This window comes from Dreissena polymorpha, chromosome 1, assembly GCF_020536995.1.
Source record: "Dreissena polymorpha isolate Duluth1 chromosome 1, UMN_Dpol_1.0, whole genome shotgun sequence".
Lineage (NCBI taxonomy): Eukaryota > Metazoa > Mollusca > Bivalvia > Myida > Dreissenidae > Dreissena > Dreissena polymorpha.
In genome coordinates, this window is record NC_068355.1 from 128850786 (window position 1) to 128866070 (window position 15285).

General features: G+C 34.8%; 1 protein-coding gene across 1 annotated transcript in view; it reads left to right on the plus strand.

The window, feature by feature from the left end:
• The first annotated feature begins 14624 nt into the window (after nucleotides 1-14624).
• LOC127851029 (uncharacterized) overlaps nucleotides 14625-15285 on the plus strand; it is a 9089-nt gene continuing 8428 nt past the window's right edge. Inside the window, exon 1 of the mRNA XM_052384511.1 lies at nucleotides 14625-14678. Within this exon, the coding sequence (XP_052240471.1) occupies nucleotides 14625-14678 (54 nt within the window). The remainder of the gene's footprint in view (nucleotides 14679-15285) is intronic.

Genomic DNA, 15285 nt, shown 5'->3' on the forward strand with positions numbered 1-15285 from the left:
CTCTCTATCAGTAGCAACCCTAAGTTTGCAGTTGTGTTTCTTTAGGTGTCTGTCTATGGAGCACATGAAACCTCTTAACGTGGTGGGCTCATATTCTTTGCATTTCTTTGTTGTTACAGATAGTAAAAACTCACATATGTATTCATTTAGGGTGTCAGGTGGTATAAACTGTGCTTGATTTCTCCTTGTAATGCAGAAATGAATGAAAAAGTTTCATGTCTTGCTCTGTTTTCTTTTGAGTGTTTTCATTTTGATTTTCACTTAAGAATGAATCAATGTCTACTGTTCTTAACTGGTGAACTTAAGAATTTGAATTCATATTACTTACAGTTTCTGGTATATCATGTGCATTTCTTTCATCTTCAATTTCATCAATTTCATGATCAATCGCTTTTACCCCACCCATTGTTGGTACTACAACTGTTTCAATTGATTCCTCATTGTTTACAAAATTTTCCAGATAAAAAATATCACCAAAGAATGCAGAGTATTCATTTATAGCTAAAGAAACTTCAGCGTACAGTATAAAGTCACGCCAGTCAAAACTCATAAAAAGCGACATTTAAAGCGGGTATATACGATCTTGTCAAATATTTATTTATTAATATAAAATGTGTAAAAATTTATTATACATATATTTCAATATGAACTAAAATAAAAGTTAAGAAGAACATGTGTCGAAAAATGCTAAATAAGCCAGATATTTAATTCTGAAATCGAAAAAGGCTGTACAGCCGAATTCGCCAGCATGTATATCATGCATGTACGATGTGAATCTAAATTTAGTTTAACGGTTCATTTGAAATTCCTGCAGCGATATCGATTCATACGACACACAAACACTTACTAAAAAGACGAATGCATCGGTTATTGTAGGAAAATAATTGCGAATTATCTTCGTCACAATCGGCTCAGGGCCCTAATTTGTATTTGCTGTATTTTATGAAATTCGTCTTAAATGTATCATTTTTCTTGCATATTGTGTGTTATTATAACATATTTGTATCAATATTTTACAATTCAGCACATATAAAAATCGTATATACCCGCTTTAAAGTTATGGTAGCCAGAACTAATTCATTTTCACTTATTTCTTCAATCGCTTCCATTTTTTTCCAGATCAAAACAAACATATTTAATGTTTTTATTGTTCCTATATACATGTAGTGTACATTGCTACAATCCAGACGGCTTAAAGTGATATTATGGGCATCTTACAGTTTATAGGTGTCTATCGCAACCGTTGCTTACTTTTGGTGTTTTCACTTCATATACACTTATATTTTTAATGCAGCATCAATATACTAAAACAATATCCCGGAAAGAGAAAAATAATGAATTTGAATATCAACCGTACTTTCGTTTTACGACTGATCATGCATGTACGATGTGAACCTAAATTTAGTTTTAGAGCAGACTCGTTCATACGACACAAAGACACAATTTTGTCTTACGGATCATTTCAGCTTAGAGGACTGGGTGAGTCACGTAAGTATTGAATATAAAATATATTTTATAAACAACTGGTAGCAAGATGAATTGCAGATAATTGATCAGTAACCACATTTTAATTAACTTTTTTGACCTGTTAATTCTTTTCAGCTCAATTCAACAGTGAAAAATACCCATGATATCACTTTAAACAAGGAATAAGCCAAACATGGGAGTGTACTTTTCAAGTACTTGATAAGTGAGTCAATTAAGGGAAGTAAATCTTGATGTGATAATCTAAAAATTGAAAAAGTAGTTCCGAAAATGTGTTCTTTTCACTGGTGAAAATAACAATTGTTTATTTTCACTGATGTTATTTCACTGCAGAAATGTCATATTTTATCATCAGGTATAAATAATTTAGCGTAATGACTGAATATGGCGACATAATTTTACAAAGTTTTACTGGAGGCCTTTAGGAGGATTCAGGAAATTTGTGAAATGTCCTTGATTAATTCAATGAATGCATAATTATATTGCACGATGAGGGACATCTCGCTAGGTTTGTCTATAATTATCAGGCCTTGACAGCGTTCAGACAAGTTTTTTTTGCTCTCGCAGTTATATGCTAATTTGTGATTTTATATTGGATTTTTGAGATTTTCCATGATCGCCGGATGTGGCCGCGATATGTGCCGTGTCAAACTTTGTGGAACTTAAAACGAAACAAGAAATATCTTTAAAAAAGATATACGGCGTAAATAGTTTAATGAATGAGATCAAGGATAGCGAATGTCTTTTTCTGTGCAGTTCTTAGCTGCATCACACGCAGTACGGGATGTTACGGGGAGTTTTCGCGGCTTATTTTACATTATAACATATTGCTGGTCATAAACCTATAGATACAAAACAGAAAACCAAAAGAAGAATGGAAGTGAAATTTAAACATATGAGTCAACCGGCCACACGAGAAGTATCCGTATTTATAGGCGCGTTCTTCGAACAAACCTGTTTTAGTGGTTTGTCGGGCATTGCAATTTGATTCGATTATTAACAGTATCAATTATCATCGTGCTAATGCTTAAAAAGATATTATGGGCATTTTGCACTGTTGAATTGAGCTGAAAAGAATTAACAGGTCAAAATAGTTAGTTAAAATGTGGTTACTGATTAATTATCTGCAACTCACCTTGCTACCAGTTGTTTATAAAAATATATTTTATATTCGATATTCTTACGTGACCCACCCAGTCCTGTAAGCTGAAATGATCCGTAAAACAATTTCGTGTCTTTGTGTCGTATGAACAAATCTGCACTAAAACTAAATTTAGGTTCAACTCGTAAACGCATGATCAGTTGTCAAACGAAAGTACGGTTGATATTCAAATGCATTATTTTTCTCTTTCTGGTATATTGTTTTAGTATGATGATGCTGCATTAATTAATATAAGTGTATATGAAGTAGAAACATCAAAAATAATCAACGGTTGCGATAGACACCTATAAACTGTTACATGCTCATAATATCACTTTAGTACATTAGGTAATATGGACGAATAATTATTGTTAAATTTATCAACAATAATATTTATCATTGTATTGTTGAAAACACATTAAGAATCTATTATTTACATACCATAATTATATTGCTGAATATCTTCATTTAACATATTTCTGGTCTAAAGAAAATTCCAGGTCACCTAGTTCACGGATAGCGTCTTTATTATATAACGATTATTTTACTGGCCGCCAACTCCGGTGATGACCTGTATATAAACTCTGAATGTCCGCGAATTGACCCGATATACCTCGCGGGTTGAAATGCAATGCTTTAAAGTGAGGCCTCGCTTCCATTGCTCTTTATACTTTTACATGTTAACATGTTGACAGGAATAAGGAAGTAAGTACTAAATATGAGAACATAGCCTTTTAAGTATAAACGCTCTTGCGCTGGTAATACTCTGAAAATAAAAGGTGTACGCACAAACTGTATTGATGTCGAGAATTGAGTGTAAAACTGTTCTATCTATTAAGCCTTTTCATTCGAGATAAAATTGTTTCATACAGTAAAACAGTGTTACAAAGACGCGGATATGTTTCCAATGTTCTGGTGGTATACTCAAATCAGCCAATGGAATAAATGAAGTGTATTCATTCGTACCTAGCCGCGGGAAATTTTATTGGAATTTTATTGGACACTTACAAAGGTCAGGCTAAGGTGAAAAGCTGGCTTATGCAGCTTACGCCGAAAAAATAAAATAAAGGAGTTAAAGTCAATTCTCGGAAAAGTATCATATTTTCGTGGCTGTAATATTATATTTAGTACGCGTCAGTGCTAGTGAACACATAGTGAACTCATATCAATACGAACCCAAATCAACGCTAAGGGATTATACTGCTCTACAAAATTGCCAAAGGCATTCAACATTCGCTATTCATCCCGTGCTGAAGATAATTGTGACAATTGGGATTACTGTAGTGCGCACAGTGAATGGTAGACAATTTAATAGTTGATTAGTGAACACTCTACATTCAATACTTAACATATGATAGGCGCTCATGGGAAAATCGGGTAAAAAACGCTCCAAGGAAGAGGCGTCACCAAATTTTGCCAGTGATCACCCAGACAAAGGTCACAAAATGGCAGCCAATACGCCACCTGCAGGTATTCCAACACCTCCACCGGCAATATATGGCACACCAGCTGCATCAGGACCGGTTATGCCACCCCACCTCCAATACCTAACTCAACAGACCCCGACGCAATACGGTTACATGAATGCGCCAGTCTCACCACAAAATGGAAAACAGACTCACAATACTTCGCAAATGGACTCAGAAATGTACACAACAATTCTAAATAAATTAAATAACATTGAATGTACGCAAAACAAATGCAATCAAAACTTTCAAAATTAGACCAAATTGAAACTGAAGTGGAATCCATCTCAAACAAGCTATCAATAGTTGAATCGAGAGTAGCTTCCCTTGAATCAAAATTTCACGAGTCCTAAAAAGGCTTTCGGATGTTGAATTAAGCCGTTCTTTTGAGAGTAATCACAAAATATAGCTTCTCTCCGCAATGAAAACATCGACTTGAATGAAACAATCATCGATCTCCAAGCAAGATCTATGCGTGACAATTTGTTATTTTTTAATATCGATGAAGGATCTAGCTTTGAAGACCGCAAGTCCGAAAATTGTGCCGAAAAAGTTTTACAGTTGTGTGAAAACAATTTAAATATCGAAAGCGCAGCCACGCAGATGAAAATCGATAGAGCACACAGGATAGGACCTTATCAACATGACAAGAAGCGTCCAATAGTAGTTAAATTTAACTATTTCGGCGACAAAGAGACCATGAAATCTGCGGCACGGGAAAAACTTAAAAATAGCAACTTCCGCGTAAGTGACCAGCTTCCAAAACAAATCCAAGATCGCAGAAAGAAACTGCTTCCATATATGATTGAGGCGAAACGACAAGGGAAACAGGCGAATCTTTCCTATGACGCGTTGTACATCGACCGCGTCAAGTATGCCCATGACCGTCCACCCCCTGGCCCAGTACCGGAACTGCCACAACGTGGCCGCCGCGAATACGGCGGACAGCGTAGCAACGCCGGAAGCCACCATGACCATGGGTATGACCCAACGACCAGAACTTAGGGAGACGACCGGAAACAGCTAACTGTGCTATCCTGGACTGTTCAGGGTCTTGTTTCAAAACTAGAGGACAGTGATTTTTTTAAACTTTATTAATGGATGTGACATTTTAATATTTACAGAAACTTGGAATGCTAAATCAAATAATATCCATATTAATAATTTCGAATGTTTCTCATGCCCACGTCCAAAATGCAACAGAAATGCGAAACGGCACAGCGGAGGTGTGATTTTTTATGTACAAATGTATATCGTATATCAAGATAAAATTGAAGTTATTAATATAAATGTAAAAGTGATTATTTGGTGTAAACTCTCTAAAGCTTTGTTTGGCTTTGAAAATGATGTATATATTTGCTGTTGCTATATACCACCCGCTGACTCTCTTGTGTACAGTGATGATAATTCCGTACTACACGATTTTGATTTCTTTGAACAATTATAAAACGATGTTAAAATGTATACCCAACTTGTGGATGTTCTTTTAACGGGAGATTTTAATGCACTAATAGGTCAAAGGTCAGATTTGGTAGATAATTTAAATCTCGACCGCTTTGTTAATATGCCCGAGCCTGATTTACCAATTGATATTTTACCGCAACGATTATCGGCGATTATACAGACGAATACGTTCGGACATAAACTTCTTACGCATTGTAAGGAAAATAGTGTTTTTATTGCTAATGGGCGTTTAGAACAAGGCCTTAATACATGTTATAATTTCTGTAAAAGAAACACTGTCTGAGCAAGTACTGTCGATTATGTTATTGTTAACTACAATATGTACATGCGTATAAGTAATATGAATGTACTTGATTTGACCGAATTTTCCGATCACTGCCTGATTGAATTTACTTTAGTTTGTAATAAATGTACATCAACCGACCAGGGGGACAAATTTATAAAAATAGATTGGAAACAAAATAACATAGATTTTTTTAAAACAAACCTTAGAAGATAAAAGACACATTTTCGACGAAGTAACAAATACATTGCTATCGGACCGTGGCAATATTGAAAACTGTATAGATGCTTTATCGACTACTTTTTTTTGATATCTCATTTCAGCTTAACGGTAAAACTTTACAGACAGGCGGTAACCAGCGAAAAATTAAATGTGCGAAGAAATCATTGTGGTTTAACGAAGAATGTAAAATAAACAAAAACGAGTTTTATGAATGTAAACGAATTTGATATAATCGATATCTATGTGACGCTAACAAGATTAGATTTTTAAATTCTAGAAATAAATATTTCCGCGTTATAAGGGAGACAAAACGTAAATATTTCAATAAAGTTATTAAAGAAAAGCACACATTAGCTAAGCTAAGCACAAATAATCCAAAAGAATTTTGGCGATATATTAATAAATACAAAAAGAAACATGTTCCAAAAAGTAATGATATCAACATTGATCAATTTTTAAACCATTTTAAACAATCATGTAATACACCACATAGCAGTACATTTAATACTAATGACCCCTATGATCTGAATGCGTTGCCTTCAATCGAAACGCTCGATTGTGCATTCACTGAAGAAGAAGTAAGAAAAACAATATCTAAAATAAAGCGAAATAAAAGCTGTGACTTGTTTAGCATTGTAGCCGATTTCTTTATTGATTCTAATGATTTTATATCACCATACCTTACTAAAATCTTTAATTACATTTTCGATCGTGGTATTTATCCAGATTCTTGGTGTAAAGGTGCACTCATACCATTGTAAAACTGTGGTGGAAGACGAAACTCATGTTTTACTCCAATGTCCATTGTACAACACATTGAGAAATGAAATTGTTTTAAAAGCGACATCCGTCAATAATGATTTCAATTCACTGTCAGTGCCTGATAAAATTTCATTCCTACTCTCCGATAAAAATATGGTAAAATATAGTGCCAAAACCTGTCTTGAAATATTAAAATTAAGACGCAACTACATTTACAAATAATGAATATTGAATTTGTATTATTATGTTACTGTGAATATTATATATTTATATGTATATATATATATATATATATATAAGTGTGTATATGTTGTACATACAAACGTAGATAAATGTTATATTTATTATTTTACCTATGATTTTATTGTTTATTTGTATCGTTTTATATGCCGTAGGTTCATACATTTAACAGTCTCTCATTACTCTATTAGAGTGGTTTTATACATTAACTTGTTTAATTTTCTACATGTTTTATATATCATGAATGTATAAAAGCGAGACTCAAATAAACTTTCTGTCTGTCTGTCTGTCTGTCTGTCTGTCTGTCTGTCTGTCTGTCTGTCTGTCTGCCTGCCTGCCTGCCTGCCTGCCTGCCTGCCTGCCTGCCTGCCTGCCTGTCTGTCTGTCTGTCTGTCTGTCTGTCTGTCTGTCTGTCTGTCTGTCTGTCTGTCTGTCTGTCTGTCTGTCTGTCTGTCTGTCTGTCTGTCTGTCTGTCTGTCTGTCTGTCTGTCTGTCTGTCTGTCTGTCTGTCTGTCTGTCTGTCTGTCTGTCTGTCTGTCTGTCTGTCTGTCTGTCTGTCTGTCTGTCTGTCTGTCTGTCTGTCTGTCTGTCTGTCTGTCTGTCTGTCTGTCTGTCTGTCTGTAATACAAACTAATAATAAAGACGCGTGTATCCGGTACACAACATACACGCGTACAGGTTGGTTGACTACTGTTACATGACAGAAGAGTTTCTATGACAATTGTATGTCCAGATATCATCTTTTTATTCACAAATAGCCAATTATTGTTGAAAATATAGATACAATGAACGATATTATCAACGACACATTTAACACTTCTCGACAACATATAAATTGTTAAATAAACAAAGTATTTTTATTATGGTTTTCAGTCCGTACAGGTTGATCTGGGAGGACACTAAATTTCCGCTTTCATAGTATTTTTCGTTTAAAGAAAGTCTCAGTGTTACGAAAACCCAGTTTAGGCGAAAAATTTCGTCCCTGATTAGACCGTGCGAAATCAACAAGTTGTCGTAACATCTTAAAGCTCTTAGTTTCTATTTGGGCTGAGAGCTACTAATTAATAAAATGGTACTCGTTAAATAGAATGTAGTTATCTATTTCAACAGGTCCTTTTAATAACAGTGTCTCCGAAATCTAAACAGGTACAAGATAACTCGTTTATTTTTGCTTTTTTAATGTATATTTTTTATGTAATTATTTTTTTAAATAGATATTCATTTTTTTGTTTACTTTCACTAAAAATAACGTCATATATAGCGCTTTAGTTATCCTCTAATCCAGTCAGTAACGACTAATTAAAAACTGATTTCAAATATTGCCAGCAGCTGTGCAGACATTTTATGGTCAAATGAATTGATTTAATGATGGCGATGCATCCACAGATAACCAAGCCATTAAAAGAGCATGCTAATTTCACCAGAACGCGCAAACGTTTATTTAAATCGGCAAAGAAAGAAATTCTAAAGAAATGCTTCTTGAGCTATCATACTGTCAACGAGTGAATATCTCGCTTTCGATATAATCCCCAACTTACCTGAACATTTATTGAGATGTTGAAAGTAAGCCGTCTGCATGATTTTCAATAAAATCTATATTAAATAGCCTTAAATTGACATTTCAATAATGCAGCAACAACAGTCATACAACAGATGTATTTTGAAGCATGCCGGCGTGAAACCAGATTGGAATGGCCCATTAACCCATTTAAGCCTAGTTCACTCTCATCCTTTTGACGCGTTATTTTGTAGTTTGTCTTATTATTGGAAACTCCGACATCCTTTTGACGCGTTATTTTGTAGTTTGTCTTATTATTGGAAACTCCGACATTTGTCATACAATAATTTCCCCGTAGTGATGTTAATATTGTATGCGTGTCCTGTTGATGCAAATGGAGTTCCACTTTGCTTATATGTGATATGTTGCTATAGGGCGCGTGGTGCATGCTACAACAGCGTAAGCGTTGTGAAGAAACTTAGTTTGAGTAACTATTCTGCTTGATAATTGGTCTATTGGTTTAATTTAGTTTTTATCTTACCTTAAATGTTACAAATAAGTTACTCATGTGAAAGAAAATTTAAATAAATAAATAAAATTTGATCGCATTGACCGGTCAATGAGTAGCATTGGGGATGTTAAACAATGTCAGTCAAACACAGACCTAGCTTATTAAGCACATTATTTATCAAATATCAATCTAAGATAAACTGCCATCGCATCATCACGAAACCCGCCGTTCTACGGCGGCGATGAAAATCTTTGTCATCAAGAGAAAAGGTTTGATTTTCAAACACTCAAACACTCATGACCGGGCTTTCAAGACAACATCGCGGATCTATAATCAATCAAAGCTTAAGATCACATATCAGATAATAATATCACTTCAAGTGCGCTCTAGATTGATTTTCCACGTAGAATGACACGGATATTAAACGTTGTATTAATTAGAAATAATAATGCCCAAAGAGATAGTTTGTGATAGTTGAACATCTTAATGAAGAGGTAATGGTTTCCATCGAACGTGGTATAATTAAGATACTATATTTTTGTATAGATAGTATTCCAAAAAAAAAATATCAGGTTAATTTGAATATAATTTGATTAGTATATATTGGATAATTACTTTTCTACATTATTTTGACACAGTGATGAGATTGTTAAGAATCATAAAGCGTTTGTATGAAGGCAGCTCTTATATTTTATGGACATTGTTATAGGATTGATTAGGGATATAAAACATTTAGATGACAGTTTATTGGATTGATACTATGCCATTTACAACACGCAATCAAATTAAATAAGAATTCCACAATGGTTTATATGATTTATAGGAGACACGCTGCAAGAGATGTCGAAAAAATAGATAACGAGAGTGTTTGTTGCATGGTAACTTTAATAGACCTGCAACAATATGGCTTTAACCGTATTGTAATATATTGGAAATCACATAAAGTTATATATTGCACTATATTGAAGCTTGCATAAGTCTTATTCAAACTGTTAGCATTCTATTGTTGAGATTAACAAAGAACAATTAATTTGACATTTCAAATAGTTTTTTACGGATAATAATTATGTGTTTTAAAATTATGCTAGATTTTTGCGAATTTAAATATAAATTATAATAACGGCTACATGTGTTGTCGTGTTACATGAATATCTGTAGAATGCAACATGAAAGACATACATGTCAAGTCTTGAGTGCTTTTTGCAAACCACAAGGAAGAAACCATTTTACAATTACAGTCGAAACTGACCTAACGGTCACCTGAGAATAACGGTCACCTGCAGGCAACGGAAAGTCTGGATTACCCTCGACGAAAATCACTCTATATTACACTTGGGAATAACGGTCACCTGTCCATAACGGCCAACGGCCACTATATTCAATACAACAATACATACAATATATTGCAATGGCTAGAGGTCTGAGGCGTGCATGAATTTTAAAGTACACATAAAGATAGTTAAAAAGTTAAACGCTAATTGAAACTCCAGATGCAATATCAGGAGAAAGGTGTATTTTAACATCTAGTATAATAGAAAACAGGAAGTAAATGTAATTAAATATGGTGAAAATGATTATATTAGGCCCACCCGCTACGGCATGGTCAATCCAAGGCAGTAGGGTTTTAACCAGTTCAATGGCTAACCTAACTTAACACTAAGTAAAGATGTTATTACAAAATGTGAATGGATATCCTTTTATAAAATGATAAAAATCTCACATATCTTAGTTGTATACGCAATATATCTTAACTGTATGCGCTCTGCATATTTTTATTTAATATTGTCAAGATCAGCAGTTAAATTACAGTCAAAGGCATTTACTCTGCAGACAGATCAAGGTAGTATTCTGTTAAATGTGTCCTTATTGCTCGTATTTTAACTTGTTTACTTTGAAATTACTGAATCATAAGGTTATTATACTTTTATTTTATCGAAACCAATTAGCGATAAAACAAACGCATATACTTCTGTTACTTGAGGACCAGTGACCAGCATCAGTGCCCGTACCATTTCTCCATCTCCCGCTACTGATTCTGTTTCACAGCCAAGTCCTCTCTGTGAAACAACCCCCTAAATCACCTACATTCACTCCACTCCTGTAGGCAGTTCAGTTTGTTCTAGCAGTAATCCGTCTGGTAAGGACGGTCCTCCATCCGGCAGACCCATACGACAACATCGCCCACCAGACTTGTTTGGCGAATGGCATTATTAACAGATTGGTCAGTATTTTGTTCAAGGTATTATTATTGATGCAATAATCTGATTGTCCAGTTTGATGTTTTATAACCCTTTCTTGGCTAATTAACCTATTAAGTCATTTTTGCTTATTAATTTATTAATTGTGCAATCTTAGGTATTGTAAATACTATTTTTGCATTAAGTGAAATGTGATGTCATGCTTGTTATAAGCATTATACGTCTGACTAAGCTGTCGCATGAGTATAGCGGTCACCTGGCTATAGCGGACATTCTGATCCCGCGCACGAAAATCATTCTATATAACACTTTCGTGAATGGTCACCTAGCTAAAACGACTGACGGTCAGTTTATTTTACTCCGAAAACAATTTTCACATGTGTAAAGCGGTCACGAAGCAGTCATTACGAGGAGCGAAAGTGAATTAAAACTCAAACCAACCTGTACTGTTGTCTCTTACATCTGACGGCGTTTATGTTTACCCGTATTTTGCGGTTAAAAAAACTGCCTTTGAGCTTTCTAGCGGACATGTCAATTTGACATGATACAATAGTTTATCGGATAATTGTTTAATAAATTATAGCAAGCACTCGACGGGAGAAGCTTTATGTTGATTGCATGATACATGTGAAAGTAACATTAACAATGTGTATCGGTAGCAATTGACGACCGAGGTTATAAAGCCATAGAAAGAGCCCTTGACAAATTACATAGATCTTTATTGCTGATATGGTGTTAACAAAAGCAGTTAACTAGCGAGTGTTGTTAAATGCAGGCGATACAAGGATTGGTGAACAAAACAGACATGCAATTGCAACGTTTATATAAAGGTTTTACATATATGTCATAAAATAATGTACACATTTGACTAATTGAATTTGATTCTGCTATGCTTTTGTGGCTGTTTGAATGAAAATGCTGTTTTTGTACGTGTGTGTACAAATACCTTTTAATTAGCTTTTTGTGTATGTTTCTTTGAATAAGAATGATACTATCATCTGGCCAACAATCTAAACTGTGGTCACCTGACTATAGCGCCCCCTGCATGACTGCAGCCACTTCCTTTGACTGGCCGCTGTTCACAGGTTTGACTGTACATTTTATTAATTCTTAGACTTTAAATACACGATATTAAAAGTTTAACATACCGCCATAATTTGTTGTTAGTATAAAATCACATTAGCCATTGAGACTTCGCGTATTGCGACTCAGAATTAAGCATTTGTAACAAAAGTAAAACTAATGCAATATAAAGAAGTGAAACTCCAGCTGCTGAAGCAGTATTGAATTCTCATTAAAACAATTAGTTGGTCCTTTATTTAAGGCAAGTGACCGATTGCCCAAACAGTACAAAAAAACACAATACAGCACAATACAAACCAACATAAACACAAAATATGAATAAAGCTGTGGTCACCGCCTTGGAACGGTCAATGCAAAGCATTGGGGGTTTAAACCGGTTATAGAGCGCTCAACCACACACTTGGCCAAGCAATATTCATAATACATTTAAGTGTAAATGAAATTTAACGTCACAGCATTGTAACTCAAATTAAACAATAATAAAAGGGAATTAAAACGCATTCAATTTAATTACAATTTAATTACTCAATGGTATTGAAGATACCAGAGCAACAGAGTTACAACTTTTTGACGAACGATCAAATGAAACTACAAACAAGTGTCAACTACTTTCCTTCTTTATAGAAAAAGATTTAAGAATATAGCGTCATTGAGTTAATATTTCAGATAATCATCGCGCAAATACAGGAAGAATCAGCAATAATGGGTGTAAAAATTCCATATTACCTTGCTTGGTTGTTTATGTAAAAGCATTTAATGCATTATCAACTTGGAAAATAAAGTTTAAGTTAAAACGTCAAGTATTAAGAAAAAGATTAACAAAGAAGTGATTTCACTTGAAATAACATTTAGCTCCCTATGCGGGAGCTCTTTGTACGGGTGAGCTCGCATTTTAAAAATAAACCTGTGTGGATAATTGAATGTGACATGTGTGTATGTGTATATCGTAAATGCGATTGTAATGTTCTGAGCTGTCAATTAATCGTGTGATATTGCTTTGAAATACCATCATAGTGGCCCTGAAACAGAATTTTCCGTCCCTTTTTTAATATACTCGTGTAATTGCATTTAGATGTAATGTAATATTGCTTAAAACCTCATCACTTTCCACATTATTTCGTCACTCATGACGTAACTGAATTATTCCAGTGAACTGTCATTTATATTGATATTATAGTAACATGTTATATTGTTTAACAATCATATGTATGTAACGATCTTAACTCGGTCACGTTCGGGAAGAAGTTGTGTGGCGGCCTGGTTAGCTCAGTCGAGAGAGCACTCGCCCTGTTAGCGAGGAGTCCCGGAATCGAGTCCCGGACTTGCCGCACAATTGTCTCACCCTGTGACATTTGGCGCCCAACGTGGACCGTGACGTTACCTACGGAGGCCCATGGTTAATCATATATCACCCCGAATCCATGTGCTCATGGACGAATACATATTCAAGTGGGGTGTATGTCACGGTCTGAACTTGGTCACGTTAGGGAAGATGTTGTGTGGCGGCCTGGTTAGCTCAGTCGGGAGAGTCCCGGGTTTGAGTCCCGGACTGGCCGCGTGTGTCTATAATACGATTCCAAATGCCATCGTAAGCAAGTGTCCCTCCTCTCCACCGATGAAACCGGAACTGAACAATGCAAAATAAAACTGTTCCGCCCTTTGACCTATAAACTTGTCAATGATAACGCCCCCCCCCCCATCACCGTTTAGAGAAGAATGGAAAGTTTTACAAACAAATACTGTCGAGTATACAGAACTGTCTCATTTATTGTATATACACATTATTTCAAATCTGATTTCAAGCTATTATCCTGGTGTCAAAATCAAACAAAACTTTGCCAGCAATAACTTCTTGGTAATGTTGATATACATTCGACCACTTACGAGACAATCAGTGTGTGAATACATTGTAATTCCAATTAAGATTATCCATGTTTTCAATCAGTCCGATTCAGGTTTTAGATATAACATCGCGGATCTCTTGATTCCCACTCTTTCATATCTGACCAAACAAAGGGCGCGAGTGTTCTATCAAATTGTTACTCAGAATGACACGGATATGGACAGCCGTTTACTACATAACGTATAAGGAAGTGATCTTTTGTTTGTGTTCCTGACATAGCAAACAAGTAAGACCGAAGTCCGGCAAAGATATACATCTTACTCATTACTCGAATATCAATTCAATTTAAATTATGTACTCGGATCGAAACAATTATAAACCTAACTTATAAATTATATTTCTCTTCCGTAATTTAGCTATAAAAGACGATGTCCAGCGAGATTCTCTTGTTCATCGCCTGTAGAGAACTTCTTGCTTATAAGGTGAGTGGACACTATATTATTTGCTTGCCATTTATTGGTGCTTTCTTCATTAAGATAATATATTAAAATGTTATTTGAAAGATTTTTGTTTTAGAAATATTTTAAGTAAATCAAACAAGACAGTTTGCATGATGTCTCTGTATAGGACGGGTAGAAGAAAAGTGGGAGAATTTTCAAGATAAAAACTGGGGGGGGGGTATTGCGTGCTGATACAAAGGCATATGTCTCAAGATAGGTCTAAGTTGCGATCTGAAGAAGTGTCAGAAATATTTGCGAACCAATCGCGTGTAAATTTTATTTTTCTTGAGAGATCAAAATTGTTCATATTTTGAAACAATTTTTAATGAAGTGGGACACGCGAATCAACAGATTTAATTTCCCCAATTTGAAAGCTGTTAAATATGTTTATTTGTATTCAGCTTACAATATCGCGATTGTTAAAAGGCAAACAATTCCATTGAACTATACCAACCGTTATGTTTCGCCCCAATAGAAAGCGGAATATTTTAATAATTAATATATTTTTTTATGTATTTGAGATCTAGTAAAAATACCTCCTAAATTTCGTACCTTTTTTAAATCAGAAAGTTCCAACATGTGAGTTTTT